The sequence below is a fragment of the Dunckerocampus dactyliophorus genome, chromosome 4 (genome assembly GCF_027744805.1).
Source record: "Dunckerocampus dactyliophorus isolate RoL2022-P2 chromosome 4, RoL_Ddac_1.1, whole genome shotgun sequence".
NCBI classification, from domain to species: Eukaryota; Metazoa; Chordata; class Actinopteri; order Syngnathiformes; family Syngnathidae; genus Dunckerocampus; species Dunckerocampus dactyliophorus.
In genome coordinates this window covers 2,420,424-2,434,456 of record NC_072822.1, presented here as the reverse complement: position 1 = coordinate 2,434,456, position 14,033 = coordinate 2,420,424, and the positions used below count along the sequence as shown (strand labels likewise).

General features: G+C 44.2%; 1 protein-coding gene and 1 long non-coding RNA gene across 4 annotated transcripts; one reads left to right on the top strand and one right to left on the bottom strand.

The window, feature by feature from the left end:
• On the bottom strand, positions 1-13,749 carry ppef2a (protein phosphatase with EF-hand domain 2a). 3 transcript variants are annotated; one of them, XM_054774304.1, is made up of 16 exons: positions 13,511-13,749; positions 12,335-12,596; positions 11,138-11,265; positions 11,009-11,063; positions 10,752-10,927; positions 9,797-9,911; positions 9,582-9,628; positions 9,282-9,448; positions 8,382-8,418; positions 7,759-7,908; positions 7,357-7,689; positions 5,337-5,665; positions 5,139-5,245; positions 4,045-4,211; positions 3,873-3,960; positions 1-2,700 (listed from the first exon to the last, which is right to left on the bottom strand). In XM_054774304.1, exons 3-16 carry the CDS (start codon positions 11,210-11,212, stop codon positions 2,447-2,449), a joined length of 2,100 nt encoding a protein of 699 aa, XP_054630279.1. In that variant the 5' UTR covers positions 11,213-11,265; positions 12,335-12,596; positions 13,511-13,749; the 3' UTR covers positions 1-2,446. The 3 variants fall into 3 exon arrangements, with proteins under 3 accessions (XP_054630279.1, XP_054630281.1, XP_054630280.1); XM_054774306.1 differs by having other exon boundaries at positions 9,797-9,908; XM_054774305.1 differs by having other exon boundaries at positions 12,335-13,749.
• Positions 8,230-11,730, top strand: LOC129180153 (uncharacterized). The gene is made up of 3 exons (XR_008570102.1): positions 8,230-8,307; positions 9,826-10,062; positions 11,101-11,730. It is a non-coding gene; the product is annotated as an uncharacterized LOC129180153 (long non-coding RNA).
• Positions 13,750-14,033: the final 284 nt, after the last annotated feature.

Here is a 14,033-nt window from a genome sequence, read left to right as displayed (position 1 = left end):
TCAAGGAGCACTAACGAAATGGTACATTTGTATTTAGAATTGAGATGTTTTAAACATTTTTCCCCTCGGTGTGACGCACCAAGCACAAGTACATTTATTGGGTCATTTATTAGTCATCCTAATGGAACAAATTCGGCTTGGAGAGGGTTGAACTAGCAAACACAAGTCATGTCAGCGTTGAATACATCACAAACAAATCCATTTCTCTTCTGATCAAGGATGGCACTGACTTTATAACAGCGTTTTAAGGCACAAGCAACATTTAGTGGCAGCTCATTTGTGCATTGACTTCATGTTTAGCATCTGTGTGCTTCTTTAACACAGACGTTTTCAAAACAGGATAAACGCTGAACATTTTCACTCATTTGTCAGGAAATAAAACATAAAATGTACAGTACGATCTTCATTGCTGTGTATAGCTAATGTTGAATTCATAAGCAACCATTCATAAAGCAAATGAAAGTAAATACACAAGATGACTACAACGCTACAGTGCATCAATCATTAGCTGTTCAAACTTTGCTAAATCAAAACGTTTGTCTCTTTTGTGTTTTTTTATTTTCATATTAGGATGCGTCGTACTGCATCTTAAAGGAAAACTGCATTTTTCAGGAATTTTGCCCATCATCCACAACCCTTGTGCGTTCTAACGAGAAAACGAGTTAGCATGAGCAAGCTAACATTGCACATCGTGGGAGGCACCTATTACGTAGAAAACGCCCTGAAAAAATAAAATAAAACAGCATCAGTGTTTGGCATTTTTACCTGAGGACTGGAGCACAAGACACAGCCATGCCAATGAGAGCGGACATCGGAAGTGCGGTCGCTGTTTCTGTGCTGCCATTGTTGACGGAAGTAGCGTTAGCTCCTGTGGGCTATGTCAAATCAGTACGCCGAGGAAAGAAGCTTGGGTAATGTTTTAAATCATCAACATCCAAAGAACCGCAGGCCTCACTTGCCTCAGTTAAGGTCAGTGTTCATGACTCCACCATAAGAAAGACACTGGGCAAAATCGGAGTTTCAAGACCAAAACCACTGCTGAACAAAAAGAACATTAAGGCTCGTCTCAATTTTGCCAAAAAACATCTTGATGATCCCCAAGACCTTTGGGAAAATACTCTGTGGTCTGAACCTTATTGGAAGGTGTGTGTCCCATTACATCTGCCGTAAAAGTAATGCCGCATTTCAGAAAAACATCATAGCGACAGTAAAATATGGTGGTGGTACAGTAGTGTGATGGTCTGGGGCTGTTTTGCTGCTTCAGCACCTGGAAGTCTTGCTGCTGAAGGAGAATGTCCGGCCATCTGTTGGTGACCTCAAGCTGAAAGCAACTTGGGTTCTGCAGCAGGACAATGATCCAAAACACACCAGCAAGTCCACCTCTGAATGGATGAAGACTTTGGAGTGGTCTAGTCCAAGTCCTGACCTGAATCCTATTGAGATGCTGTGACATGACCTTAAAAAGGAAAATCCTCCAATGTGGCTGAATGACAACAATTCTGCAAAGATGAGTGCACCAAAATTCCTCTAAAACACTTGATTGCAGTTGTTGCTGCTAAGGGGGGCCCAACCACTTATTAGCTTTAGGGGGCAATCACTTTTTCCCACAGGGACATGTAGCTTTGGATTTTTTTCTCCCTTAATAATAAAAAAATTCATTTAAAAACTGCATTTTGTGTTGTCATTGACTAATATTTACATTTGTTTGATGATCTGAAACATTTAAGTGTGACAAACATGCAAAAAAATAAGAACTCAGACACTTTTTCGCACCACTGTATGTAAAGCGATCAAATGTTTGATGTTTTTGAGAGGGTGGTAGGTGCCCCCCATGACGTGCTATGTTCGCTGGCTCATGCTAATTAGTTTTCTTGCGCTAGAACGCCCAGAAAAGGGAAAAAAATATGTGTTCATGTTTCACCTAAGGATTGTGGATGCAAAATTCCCCCCCAAAAGTGCAGTTTTCCCCTAAGGTGGGTGTATAAGGTCATTTTTAGTTGAGTTTTTCCACTGTTATTTTTGATCAGCAAGTAAGCAAGTACATTTGTAAAACTGATATCAAGTTTGAGGCAGGCATATCAAGTTTGTTTGAGTGAAAATAGAATCATTGATAAATTAATTTAAAAAATTAAAAATATTGTCGAGCTGTTCATTTGCTTGCCTTCACATTTTTTTTACTTAGCTGGATTACGCAAAACCTGTTAAATCGATCGGTGTGGTGCAGAAGAAGTGCTGACATTTTGGTGAGGATCCGGATAAAGGTGCAGATATCAGAAGTCATTTTTTGGGTTGCTAAAGAAGGCAGTGTCCTACCACATCCAGCAGAGGGAGCTCCAGCTACAACACCGGAGAGGAACAAGTCCTGATGCGCTCCACCGAGCCTGCTAAGCAGCCCAAAGGTGCTCTGAAAGTGGGTCGTTTGTGCGTCTTCTCCTCCCCGCAGAGGTCAAATGTTGGGGTCCTCATCCAGGGCGGTGAGGTCGGTGGCCGTGCCCATGAACATGCTGCGGCCCCGCTCCAGCCGACTCTTCTTGTCGGTGAGGCGGAAGGCCTCCATGAACTCGTCGATGTCGATGCTGCCGTCGTGGTTGCTGTCGATGGCGACGGCCAGGTCGGAGATGGCCTCGTCCGTGATCTCCATCTTCAGGTAGACGCTCAGCAGCTTCCACGTCTGACGGAAGTCCTCCATGGTGATGAAGCCTGAAGCACAGGTTAACACTTTGTTTACGTTTTCAACAACAAGTCTGAAAAGGCTGTCATGTGCAAGCCGGCCACTAGTTGGCGATGTCTGGAAAAGATGGACATTTGACTACATTCACTCGAACAACTAATTAGGAAAGTGAAACCATTGTTAACATGATTAATAATAATTCAGATAAGCACAATATGATACATGTGTAGGTTTTACCGGCGTGTCATTTTGATGCGCTAGTCATTCATTTGATCAGAGATCAGAGTTCAAGCGTGGACACACTGCAGCTTAGCTTAGCTGGAAAATCAACCATTAGCGTTGTTCTTTTTTAAAAAACATCTTTTTTTTATATTTAAAAAAAAAGTACAATTATTTTTTATGTTATAAGAACTGTTTTGTTCAAGTTCACAAAATAATTAATTTGATTTAAATACTTTTAAAATAATGTGTATTTTACATGAAGTATATTTGTTCTTTTTTTTTTAAGTTTTATATTTTAATGATTGTCTATATTTGTATATGTATTTATTTGTATTAACTTCATTCTACTGAAAATGAATGATTTTTTAAATATTTTAAAAATATTTTACATCCAGTATAGGTGTTCCTTTAAAAAAAATAAATACTTAAAGATTGTCTTGTTCAAGTCCAAGAAATGTATGAATTTGCCCAGAAATGATGCTGGGTTCTAACAGTACCACAAACCATACATCTTATGTTCATTCTTATTCTTATTGGAATATTTTTCAAAAATGTTAAATCAGTTCTGTTTTTTAACTTAACTTTAGCTGAAAATGAACGATTATGTAAATATTTTTAAAACATTTGTTTTATTGAGTTGACAGTATATTTGTTACTTTAAAAAAGTGTTATTTTGATGTTTTAATAAATGTTTTGTTCAAGCCCACAAATGAATGAATTTGTACAACAAAGGTCGTTAAAAACTGGTAGAAAACGAAACGAAAAAGGCCGGGGCGGGGAAAGTCCCGCTGGCGGCGAGTCGATCAGTGGGCTAATCTCATTGCTCTTAATTCCCGAGGACGTCACCTTCTGCTGCCGATGAGGCCTCTGTGGCACGAAAGAGCAGATTAACGGGCGGAATGTCGTCACATGATGCCGACACCACAGCCACAGGTGACGCGCGATGATGAGCATAGAACCCCAAACCGTTCACTTTTACCCGAGTTGTCCGTATCGACGATCCTGAAGATGGTCTCCAGCGTGGAGCGATGGCGGTACAGCGTCTCCAGCAGACACTGGTCGATGTGCTGCGGGCAGACGAGTCACAAGAAACGTGGAAATGCGGGGGAAACACACGCAGCGTTTAGCTACAGCTGATGGCGTTCTCTTACGTCAGCGTCGGCTCCCTTGATGGCGAGCTCGTTGAACCACTCGTGGTAGTCGATGAGGCCGTCGCCGGTCTTAGCGCCGACCAGCTGACAGCTAAGCATCCTCCAAGGAAGACCCAGACGCATCACGCTCTCCACCGCAGCCGCCCAGTCGTTCAGGCAAACCAGACCTAGTAGACACGAGTACTGATAAGGAGCTCGTTGACTGTAGCATCCGCTGGTTTCTCAGAATTTTTAAGAAAGCTATCATCCAAATGGTTGATGTTTGGGATCAAAACAACCGTACTAAAGCAATTTTAGAAAAAAAAATAATGTAGCCCACCTATAAGCAGATGCTGCCATGCTAGGCGCCACTCTGCTAACAGCCAGTAGCATTCATTCCATGGTGGAAGCTGCTGTGCGAACGAGAACCCTGCTAACATGTTTACATGCACGAAGGCTATTTTGCTAGTCACAACCTTGCTATGCTAGATGCTAACACCTTCAGAGACATTCATTCAGTGATGGGGGAAGGTAGGTAGCACGTTTCCGTCATTATTATTACAATTAAAAAGTGATGATGCTCTTCAGAGCACTTTTAAGCCATAAAAACGGCCACAAGGTGGCAGAAGTGCATTTGATAAGAGCTCGGCATGGATCACACATGACAGGAAGGAGGAAGTGAGAGAGCGTAGAGGAGCGTAGCGAGCAGAAGGTTCCGCATTGGAGGGAAATTGTAACACATGCGCAAAATAAAATTTAAAAAGTGCAGTTTTCCCTTTAATACAAGCTAAAGGTCGCTATGCTAAGAATCACCGTGCTAATGCACCCTGCTAAATTCATGTTTGTAAAGAATTAACTTTATCCGGTCAAGCAGGACTCTTAATGTCAACCCATTAAAAAGTGGTTTCTGTGAAACTGTACATGGGCTGGATTTTGGATCGTTTCCACCATTTTTTTTATCTGGAAGGATTATGACTCTCAGTTCAAAGTGCTCAAATACTCAGATTTCTTGGCAGCCTGGCGGCGTCCTTTATGTAATACTCAGACTTGTCTTTTTAATGACCACACCGGAGAAGTAGAACCTGATCCCTGGAGAGGAGGTCGGTGAGACTCACCTGTGTTCTCACTGTCCAAACTTTTAAAGGCACAAATGAGGTCTGACTTGTGGGAAAACAGCTGCTCCCGAAGGACTTTGAGGGCAGAGCGCTCGGTTTGGCCCACGCTGCCGACAATGGAACAACACAACAAAAGCTTTTGAGCTTGGACAAAACGAGCAAAGTCAAAGAAGAGCGTGAAACCAATCTGGGATGTACCTTTGACGCACGGTCAGCTCTCTTGTCATGCTACTGGCCTGATACTGAACCACATAAGGCACGAGGTCGGGTCCGAGCTTCACGTACGCCCCTCGGTTGCTTCCCACGTCGTAGTAATTCGAGGCTGAGAAGAGCGTGAGGACCTTGCGATTGTGACAGAACTCGTAACCGTCCTGCTTGCACTCGTGTGAGCGGATGATGAGCTGCAGGTTATGTTTGCTCAGGAAGTCATCGGTGATGTCCGGACCCCAGTAGCAACCGCCGCCCCTCAGCTCGTTAGGTATGCAGCCGTCCTGCGACATGGGGTCACTCCACAGCAGATCCAGGATCTGGTAGCACACAAGAGTTTTCACGCTGGGTTAAGGAGGAACAGTACATGTGGAGTTCTTTGTAGGGCCCGTGCTGTAAACCGCAACCTTTCCGTGTTTAAGGAGTGTGGGTGGAGTTGGGCCTATCCCCTTCTCAAACGAGGGTGACATCTGGGCTTTCCACAGCAGGTGGACGATCTGGTGTCTTGTTAATTGTTTAAAAAGGAGCCCTGTCATGGTTGCTTCACTGCAGAATTCCTCAGGGTTGCTTTGAAGGATGCATCCTGTTGCCTTTGTGTCGGGCAACCTTTTCACGTTTCATGTGTGGAATTTCAGACTCCGCACCGGTCGTTGTGGTGAAGAGGGAAAGCAAAGCTCTCAATTCATCGGTCGATCTTCGTTCTTACCCTCACCTGTGGTCACGAGCTTTAGGTAGTGACCGAAAGGACAAGATCTCAGGTACAAGCGGTCGTTTTCTCCATAGGGTGGCTGGGCTTTCCATTAGCGATGGATAGAAGCACCGTTAACCGGGAGAAACTCCTCCTCTGCATTGAGAGGAGCTACATGAGGTGGCTCGAGCATCTGGTCAGGATGCCTCCCTGGCGAGGTGTTCAGGGCACGTCTGACCGGTAGGAGGTCTCAGGGAACACCCAGGATACGTTGGAGAGACAATGTCCCTCAGCTGGTGTGGGAATGCCTCAGGGTCTGCCAGGAGGAGCTGGATGGAGTAACTGGGGAGAGGGAAGTCTGGGCTTCCCTGCTTAGGCTGCTGCCCCCGCGACCCAACCTTGGATCAGCGGAAGAAGATGGATGGATGTGTGGAATTCCACAGGGCTCCCTTCTTGGACCTATAATGTTGTAATTGCACCACAGGGTTATTGTTGTCAGAAAATGATCTGGGCCTCATTGATGTGGCAAACGTTTCTCCCTTTTGTTGGTTCGATTCCTGGCCGATGCTTCAAAATGCCAACAGGATGTCCCTGGAGGTCACGATCCTGTATATGTCTGGGGCCATCCCCGGTCCCTGATAAACCACAGCTCTGGAAATGATTCCTTTGGCAACGTAACTAGTCTATGATGGCTAACACACAGGGCATATTCATTCACTTGAAGCCACTGCCTAACTGGGATCTTGCTAACCCACTCAGATAAGTTATGGTGACTTGTGGGAGATCCACAGCTGATCTTGAATCACCAAACAGATATACAGTTATACCATAAACCCTAACGCCTTACCCTAACCTTAACCCCTAACCCTGTAACCCTAACCCTAACTTCTAACCTCTAACCCTCTAAACCCAAACCCCTAATCCACTAACCCTAACCCTATAGACTGATAGTGGAAAATGTACGTCGGACATGTTGCCGAATCGTTTCTCTGACCACTGCTAGCGCTGCCCCTGACTGACCTCATGCCGTGGCGCATGTTTGAACATGAAGCAGATCAGACAGCCAACTCTTACAGCTTCGACTTAAAGGTGATGACGGAGAGCTGGTAAAGAAGATTTAGCTGAGGGATTAATGACGTATGGATTAGCGCCTGCATCTGAAGGGCCGCACAGGCACCAAGCGCTGATTTTGACGGTTGATTACTGACTCCCGGCTGCTGTAGTTCACTGGGACCCAGCCCAGTGGTCTGAGGTCAAGACGTGGTTCCAAATGACGTTGCTGTGACAGCTTGGGGCCAAAGTCCTTCCCCCTCCTACACTCACCTGCTTCCACTCTTCCTTGGCATTGTCGCTAATGACCGAGTCAAAGGAAGCGTCCTCTCCTTTCTCCACTCGGTTGTTCCCCATGGTGAAAAGAGTCGCTCGCTGCTGGCACAGCTTCAGCTCGTCCTCCACGTTGCTCTTGAGCCGATCGGAGAAGTCCTGCAGGGAGCGGTTTAGGAAGCTGTCCCGGCGGCCCAGAGGTTTAGGACACGTGAGGGAAGCTCGGCGGTGGAAGAGCCTGTGGTTGCCCAAATCGTCATCCATGTCCGAGTCGATGGATGTCGCGGAAGAGCTCTGGTACTTCTTCTTTGGTGGCCTCAGCGCTGATACGTACTGTAGAAAAAAAAAATCCAGGTCGACGTGGCGTATACTTCTTTAACACATTTGACATAATTTGCTCACATTGTGTCGGTCCACTTTAACCAGGACGCTGAGGTCTGTGGTGTCAGAGATCCCACCATGTAGGACCAAAACCTTCTGGTCAATCACCGTCGCTAATGGCAACCAGCTGAAGATCTTCTGGAGCAGCTTCAGTATCCGTTTGCCGTGCATCTGCAAAGAAGGGACTTTAGTCTATCAACCATCCGTTGGTCCTTTTTCTACATTGCCCTATTTTTATACTGCACTTTCTTCAGAACCTATCATTTTAATATATATATATATATATACATATATATTCTTATTGAAACAACAGTCAAACCTATTTTTTTAAATCCAGAAAAAATATGAATCATAAATATGAAATGAATTAAGATATAATACATTTTTAAAAAATAAATAAATACATATTTTTAACTCTAATTCTAAAATTCTTAATGTTTTTTAGTGTCCCAGTGTGTGTCCTGCCCCACACATCAGATGTCCTGCAGGAATCTAAATGAAAGCGCTTCAATCTTCTTAGTAGCGAGGAGGAGTGACGGTGGTCTATATCGGTGTATGCGGGACGCCGAGGTTAGTATTTTTAATTTGTAGCTCACAAATAGAAGGGATGACGTTTCCTTTGGTCTCGTTCAGCACGCACCTACCTTGTATTTATTCAACACTTCCTTCGTGAAGCCGTACCTGCAAGAGTCAGCGAGACAGGAAGTCAGTCATTTGTCGTAACTCTACCGCCATGACACACGTTAGCGTCCCTGCTGTTTGCTTGTTAGCAGGATTAGCATCACGCTCACACAAGGGTCAGGAATACGTGTTGGGGGTGAAGCTTCAGGCTCAAACCTGTTCGGTTTAACATACAATTAATTGATTATCCGGTTAATCCACAACTAAATATTCCCTGATGTCTACCGCTTACTCTCCTTAGTCATCCACGAAACCGCCACAGTTCGTGTAATCGACGAAGAAAATAAGTGTTAGCTGCGGCCCTGCTTTGAATCCCTATTTAGTCACCATTTTATTTAACTCTATACCGCACGCTTTGGACTTATTAATTGATTATTTTTATATATATATATATATATATATACATACATACATACATACATATAATAGTTATTTTTTTAATATTAGGTATGGTGCACTTCACTGCTGGGAAACACACCTACAATAAATACATAAATGTATACAAATATGTGCATTTAAGTTGTTATTTACTAAGCAACAATAGTAATGCACCACCTGAGTAAGACCGTTAGTCATAAATTAGTGATAAGCGTAGAAGATGGATGGATATTCATAGTATACAGTATATAATTATATATACCAATCATAGAATACTCTTTATTGGTTGTTAAGATTAGATGTTTTCCTGCACTATTAATATTGATGCTAACTATTTTCCTATGATGCAGGGGCCCAGGAAGGACCCTATAAAAGCAATTAAAGCCGTTTCTTTAACCAGCGAACACAGACGTTGACAAGTAAGACTTGAGCCTCGGCGGAGGTCTGCGTCCTGCCGAGTGCCATTCTAGTCCGTTTGTTTGCACCTCAGGTTGATGATGTGGTCCTCGTGGTTGCCTCTGTTCAGGTGGACCTCGGTCGGATAGACGAGCAGAAAAGCAAAGAGGATGAGGAGTATCTCGATGGAGTCTTTGCCTCGGTCCACAAAGTCTCCGTTAAACACGTAGGGTTTCTCCAAGGACGGCATTCCGTTCTGTGGAGTAAAACAGCAGCAGTGGCCCAAAACACCGCATTAGGGGTTAGTTACATCTCAGGTTGGGACCCCAGGGTCTCGTTTCGTTTAGATCATAATTGTTTGAAAACCTGCGAGGTAGAAGAGAGCTAACCTTGTAGAAGACCAGCAGCAGGTCTTCCAGCTGCCCGTGCAAATCGCCTGCAGACAAAAGAAAATGATCAACGACAGCATGCAGTGACGCTGCATCAGGGGCAGGTGTCCAATGCTGGATACCAGGTCATTGACCCATGGGGGGCCGTTGTGATTGAGCGTGACCAAGTCTACCTAGCGACGTATGAAACCCCCCCGCTACATCAAGCAACCTACCACAAATGGTGATTTCTTTGCTGTGGCAGGTGGAGATGCGGCTGATGTTGGGCAACATGCGCAGCAGCTTCCACGTCTCCAGGAGGAGCTGCAGGACGTAGCGCGAGTGCAGCTGCTACGGGGAGAGAGACAAGCGTCAAGCAGGCGATGTGCGCGTTTCCATTCCTGTCCACCTGAAAATACTGCAAAATGCTGCTTGAATGTTGCCTTTTGTGCAAAATCGGACTATGACGTTCAGCCATCGGCGCCAGCGTGGTCTACAAAAGGTACGCCATGTAGTCAAAGACGGCTCTGTTTTCCTTTCCACTTTCTCATGCACTCTAAATCATTATTGCACCCAAAAAAATAACATAAATAACAAGTTTTTACATTGGCAGGGATGGTCAAACTGCGGCCTGCGGGCCACACCAGGCTCACCAAGTGTCTTAATCCCGCCCACCGGGCATTTCCGCATTTCGTTTTTAAACCTTTAACCTGCAAAGTGTGGCGGCAACATGGCTTGCAGCGCTAATGTGGCTCCAAAATAGTCTAAAATACGAATAACTACGCACCAGACCCGTGCCAAAAGAACACCGCAAGGCATGCTGGGTAGCTTGTGGCACTCTTTCTCCCAACGTTTGGCCGCGTTTGTCGCATTTTTGCTGGATTGCAGAATATGCCGAGGAGGTCGTCAGAGAAGTAAACAAGGAGGAGTTAGCATGCTCTTGGTATCCAATGTGTTATTGGTCATAGTTCATATTGTTGCTACAGCTGGACTACCCAGCATGCCTTGCGGGCATTTGGAAATAACAGTTTGAAGTTACGTGCTGTGTTTAGCGCTTAGTTGTTGACATTTTTTAGGCCAACGTGGGCCGCGAGTCAAATGTTTGCCCACCCTGGTTTAACGCTGGCATGTTTTTCTCCAACTCTGAATGCGTCACAAGGATTTCAAGCCACATGAGACTGAAATGCTTACTTTCTTGTTCCTGAACGCCTCCACCATGCTGACGGCCTGCTCCACAGTCAGAGGGAAGCACAGGTGAGGTCCCGAGTAGATCTCGGGCACCTCGATGTTCTTGTAGCAGAAGTAGCGCTCCCACTCCGCGTCCCGACACACCTCGTTCTCCCTGAAGATGTGCGAGATCAAGTTTCCTGGAAGGACATGTCAATAAAGTGAACTTTCCGGAGGGGCGCGGCATCAAGAGCCAACACGCTGTGCTGTGGAAAGCTCACGCTCATTGCTGGACGGTGTGAAGTTGTCCATGAGGTAGCCCAGGAAGTTGTAAAGCTGCAAATACAAAATAACGCCGTCATCATCTTTGCAGATTCCAGCATGCCACCTGCTCGCTGACTGCTTCTCACCTTGATCTGAGCCTGCTCTCCTGAGTATTCGATGGACTGGAAGATGTGCCAGGTGTACCTCCGCCTCATCTCCATGCGGGCCACATACTGACGGTACCACTGCTGGATCAGGATGGCCGCCCTTATGGCTGCAACAAAAACACACCATCAGGAAATATTATTCATCTTTCTCCTTTTAATAGTCCTCAAGGACAACAACAACAAGTAGTAACTCCCCACTGGCTGCAGATGCTTTGGGTTCTGACACATTTACAGCTACAATACATTCAGCTACAGTCATTTTTGTATTCAATTGTTGTGGCAAATTTCTGATACCCAAAAATTGAAAATCAATAGAAATGTAAATAAGTTTGTTTACTGTTTGTTAATGACACAATTATTAATGAATTAATCCAAACAGGGGAAAAAAATCCCTTTTTTAAAAATTTTGAAATGTATTTTTTCTATATATTTTGGCAGACAAAAAATAAAATAAAAAATAATAATAATTATTATTTTTTTAAATTTATTATTAATTTTACTGTCAATTCAACAGTATGAAATCTGCAGGTGTTGACTGTATCCCCCCATACTGTGATTTACACCATAAATACTAGTCCTATGTTCATTTTATTTACATATTTAGATGTAGCATAACAGTGCTACATGTTTATATAAGTGTATTGCTATGAAAATGGATAAAAATGCTATCCTAATGTTAGCATGCTAGCAATGCTAACATGCTAACGTTAGAATGCTAACACCTAGCATGATAGTGCTAAGTCTTTGTATAAGTGTCTAGCTATGAAAATGGCTAAAAATGTTACTCTAATGTTGGCATGCTAGCAATGCTAATGTACTAACATTAGCATGCTAACGCCTAGCATGATAATGCAAAGTCTTTATATAAGTGTTGATCTATGAAAATGTCTATAAATGCTGTTATGCTAATGTTAACATGCTAGCAATGCTAACACCTGATGATAGTGCTAAGTGTTTACATATGTGTCTACCCATGAAAATAGCTAAAAATGCTAGTAGGCTAACGTTAGCATGCTAACATTAGCATGCCAACACCTAGCATGATAGAAGAATGTACCGGGAAGGCTAAATGACAGATAAACGCCAGCAAAAACATAACCTCTGTGCTGTGCTTGCGCTTTGCGCTGTGCCTGTACTTTAACAACACAACAACAAAAGAGAAAACAGATGTCTTACATGTGACGGCTGCCAAGAGAAGAACAGGAAGAAGAACAGAAATTCATTCATGAGGGAAGGTCACATTAGATTTGTGTCCGTCAAAGGCGTACATGTATTATTGCATGGGGTCACGTGGAAAAAGCTGTGTATTAAGCAAAGCAGTGCCACCACGTGACAAGACAATGTACCCACTCGTGGTTGGATAGTGTGACACGCTTACCTTTCACGGAATGCTTTTGGAACGGGTGGGACTTTGTGACGCCACATCCCATGACTGTTGCTGCTCAAAACAAACAAACAAAAACATCACCGGACAAAAGTATCGGGACGCCTGCTATCATATTATCCACTTATTTTACAGCAACGTCTGCCACTTTTAACTCCTCCGATGAGAGTCAATCGACTGTGCTTAATCCTGTTTATTGCTGGCTCACTTCTAACCTCTTGTCACTGCCCTAAATAAATGCAGCAGGTTCGTTTTGAAGAAGGCTCGCGCTAAGCACTCCAACAGCATGCACCTGCAATGTACAGAGATTATTACTGTCATGGAGAGCGCAGACCTCCGCCAAGCGCCACAGTCCCCCATGTTGTGATTTACAGCAGAAATAGGAGTCCTACATTTATTTTATCTTCATATTTAGACTCACTGACCATGAAAACATACCATGAGCAATTGGATTCATTATGATATCAATATTAGTTCAGTAGTTATTCACAAAAATGGCATTTTCCGTAACGGCGGTGTTCTTCGTGGTCGAGCTCCATAGCTTTAGAAGATACAACAGATCCAGATTCCACGGTGTCTTGGTTATGCTGTATCATGGTGTTTGTTGCATGTTTAGAGCTTCCTTTGTTGTCTTCCTATGATGAAAATTCCAAAGCTCCCTTACTTGTTCATATTCTGGATCACAGCATCCGGAATGATTCCATTATCTGGAATTTTGCAGAACCTGTTGGAAACTTGTCCTGTATTGAGCCCCCCCCCCCCCGGATCCGGGATCCAGATGGCAAAACTGAATCAGTTCTTCCATATCCCATTTCGGACAATTCCTGAAAATTTCGTCCAATCCACTGAGAACTTTTCAAGTGATTTTGAACACAAACGGGCAAAAATATAACCTCCCTGGCAGAGGTAATTCTATTCATCCAATAAAAGAGCGGATAGGCTTAGAAACATTATCACAGTCTACTTACGTGCTCGCCGTCCTATCCAGTCACCACGTCCATGGAGCGTCTGGTAGGACACTTGCAATGCGTCATCCTCCACGGAGAGAAGATCAGGTCAGAAGCTTCAGGGTCACCATCACGCTTGGAGGAAGCAAAACAAAGACAAACAAAAAACCCCTCAAAAAAGGAACGTGGCCTCTCGTGTGCAAGCTGGCCGCACTGTGCTGCTGTTTGCCAAAGCCGCTCTGGTCTGTCAGTCCCTGCAATGGAGGCAGCGAGGCACAAGTGGATTAGTGGTGCTAATTGCTTGATGCGACTAGACGGGCCTGGTACACGACAGTGCGGCCACGGGTAAACACGGGAAGGAAGTCAGGGCCCGTTACATTACATTCAGGGTGACCAAATGCCCTCTTTTCCCTGGACATGGCCCGTTTTCCTGACCTGTTTTGTTTTGTTTTGTTTTGTTTTGCAGAAATTCACCTGTCATGGTCGGCTCTTATTTCAGATTTTTGTGTTATTAATTTTACATTGAAAAAACAAATCTGCGATT

Bases quoted from the DNA above. Each gene is read 5' to 3' on its own strand.
- ppef2a (XM_054774305.1), bottom strand. From the start codon at position 11,212: ATGGAGATGAGGCGGAGGTACACCTGGCACATCTTCCAGTCCATCGAA. The intron at 7,690-7,758 runs GTGAGCAAATTA...TTTTTTCTACAG, and splicing joins TTAAAGTGGACCGACACAAT to TACGTATCAGCGCTGAGGCC. The intron at 4,212-5,138 runs GTGAGTCTCACC...CGTGTCTACTAG, and splicing joins TTTGGACAGTGAGAACACAG to GTCTGGTTTGCCTGAACGAC.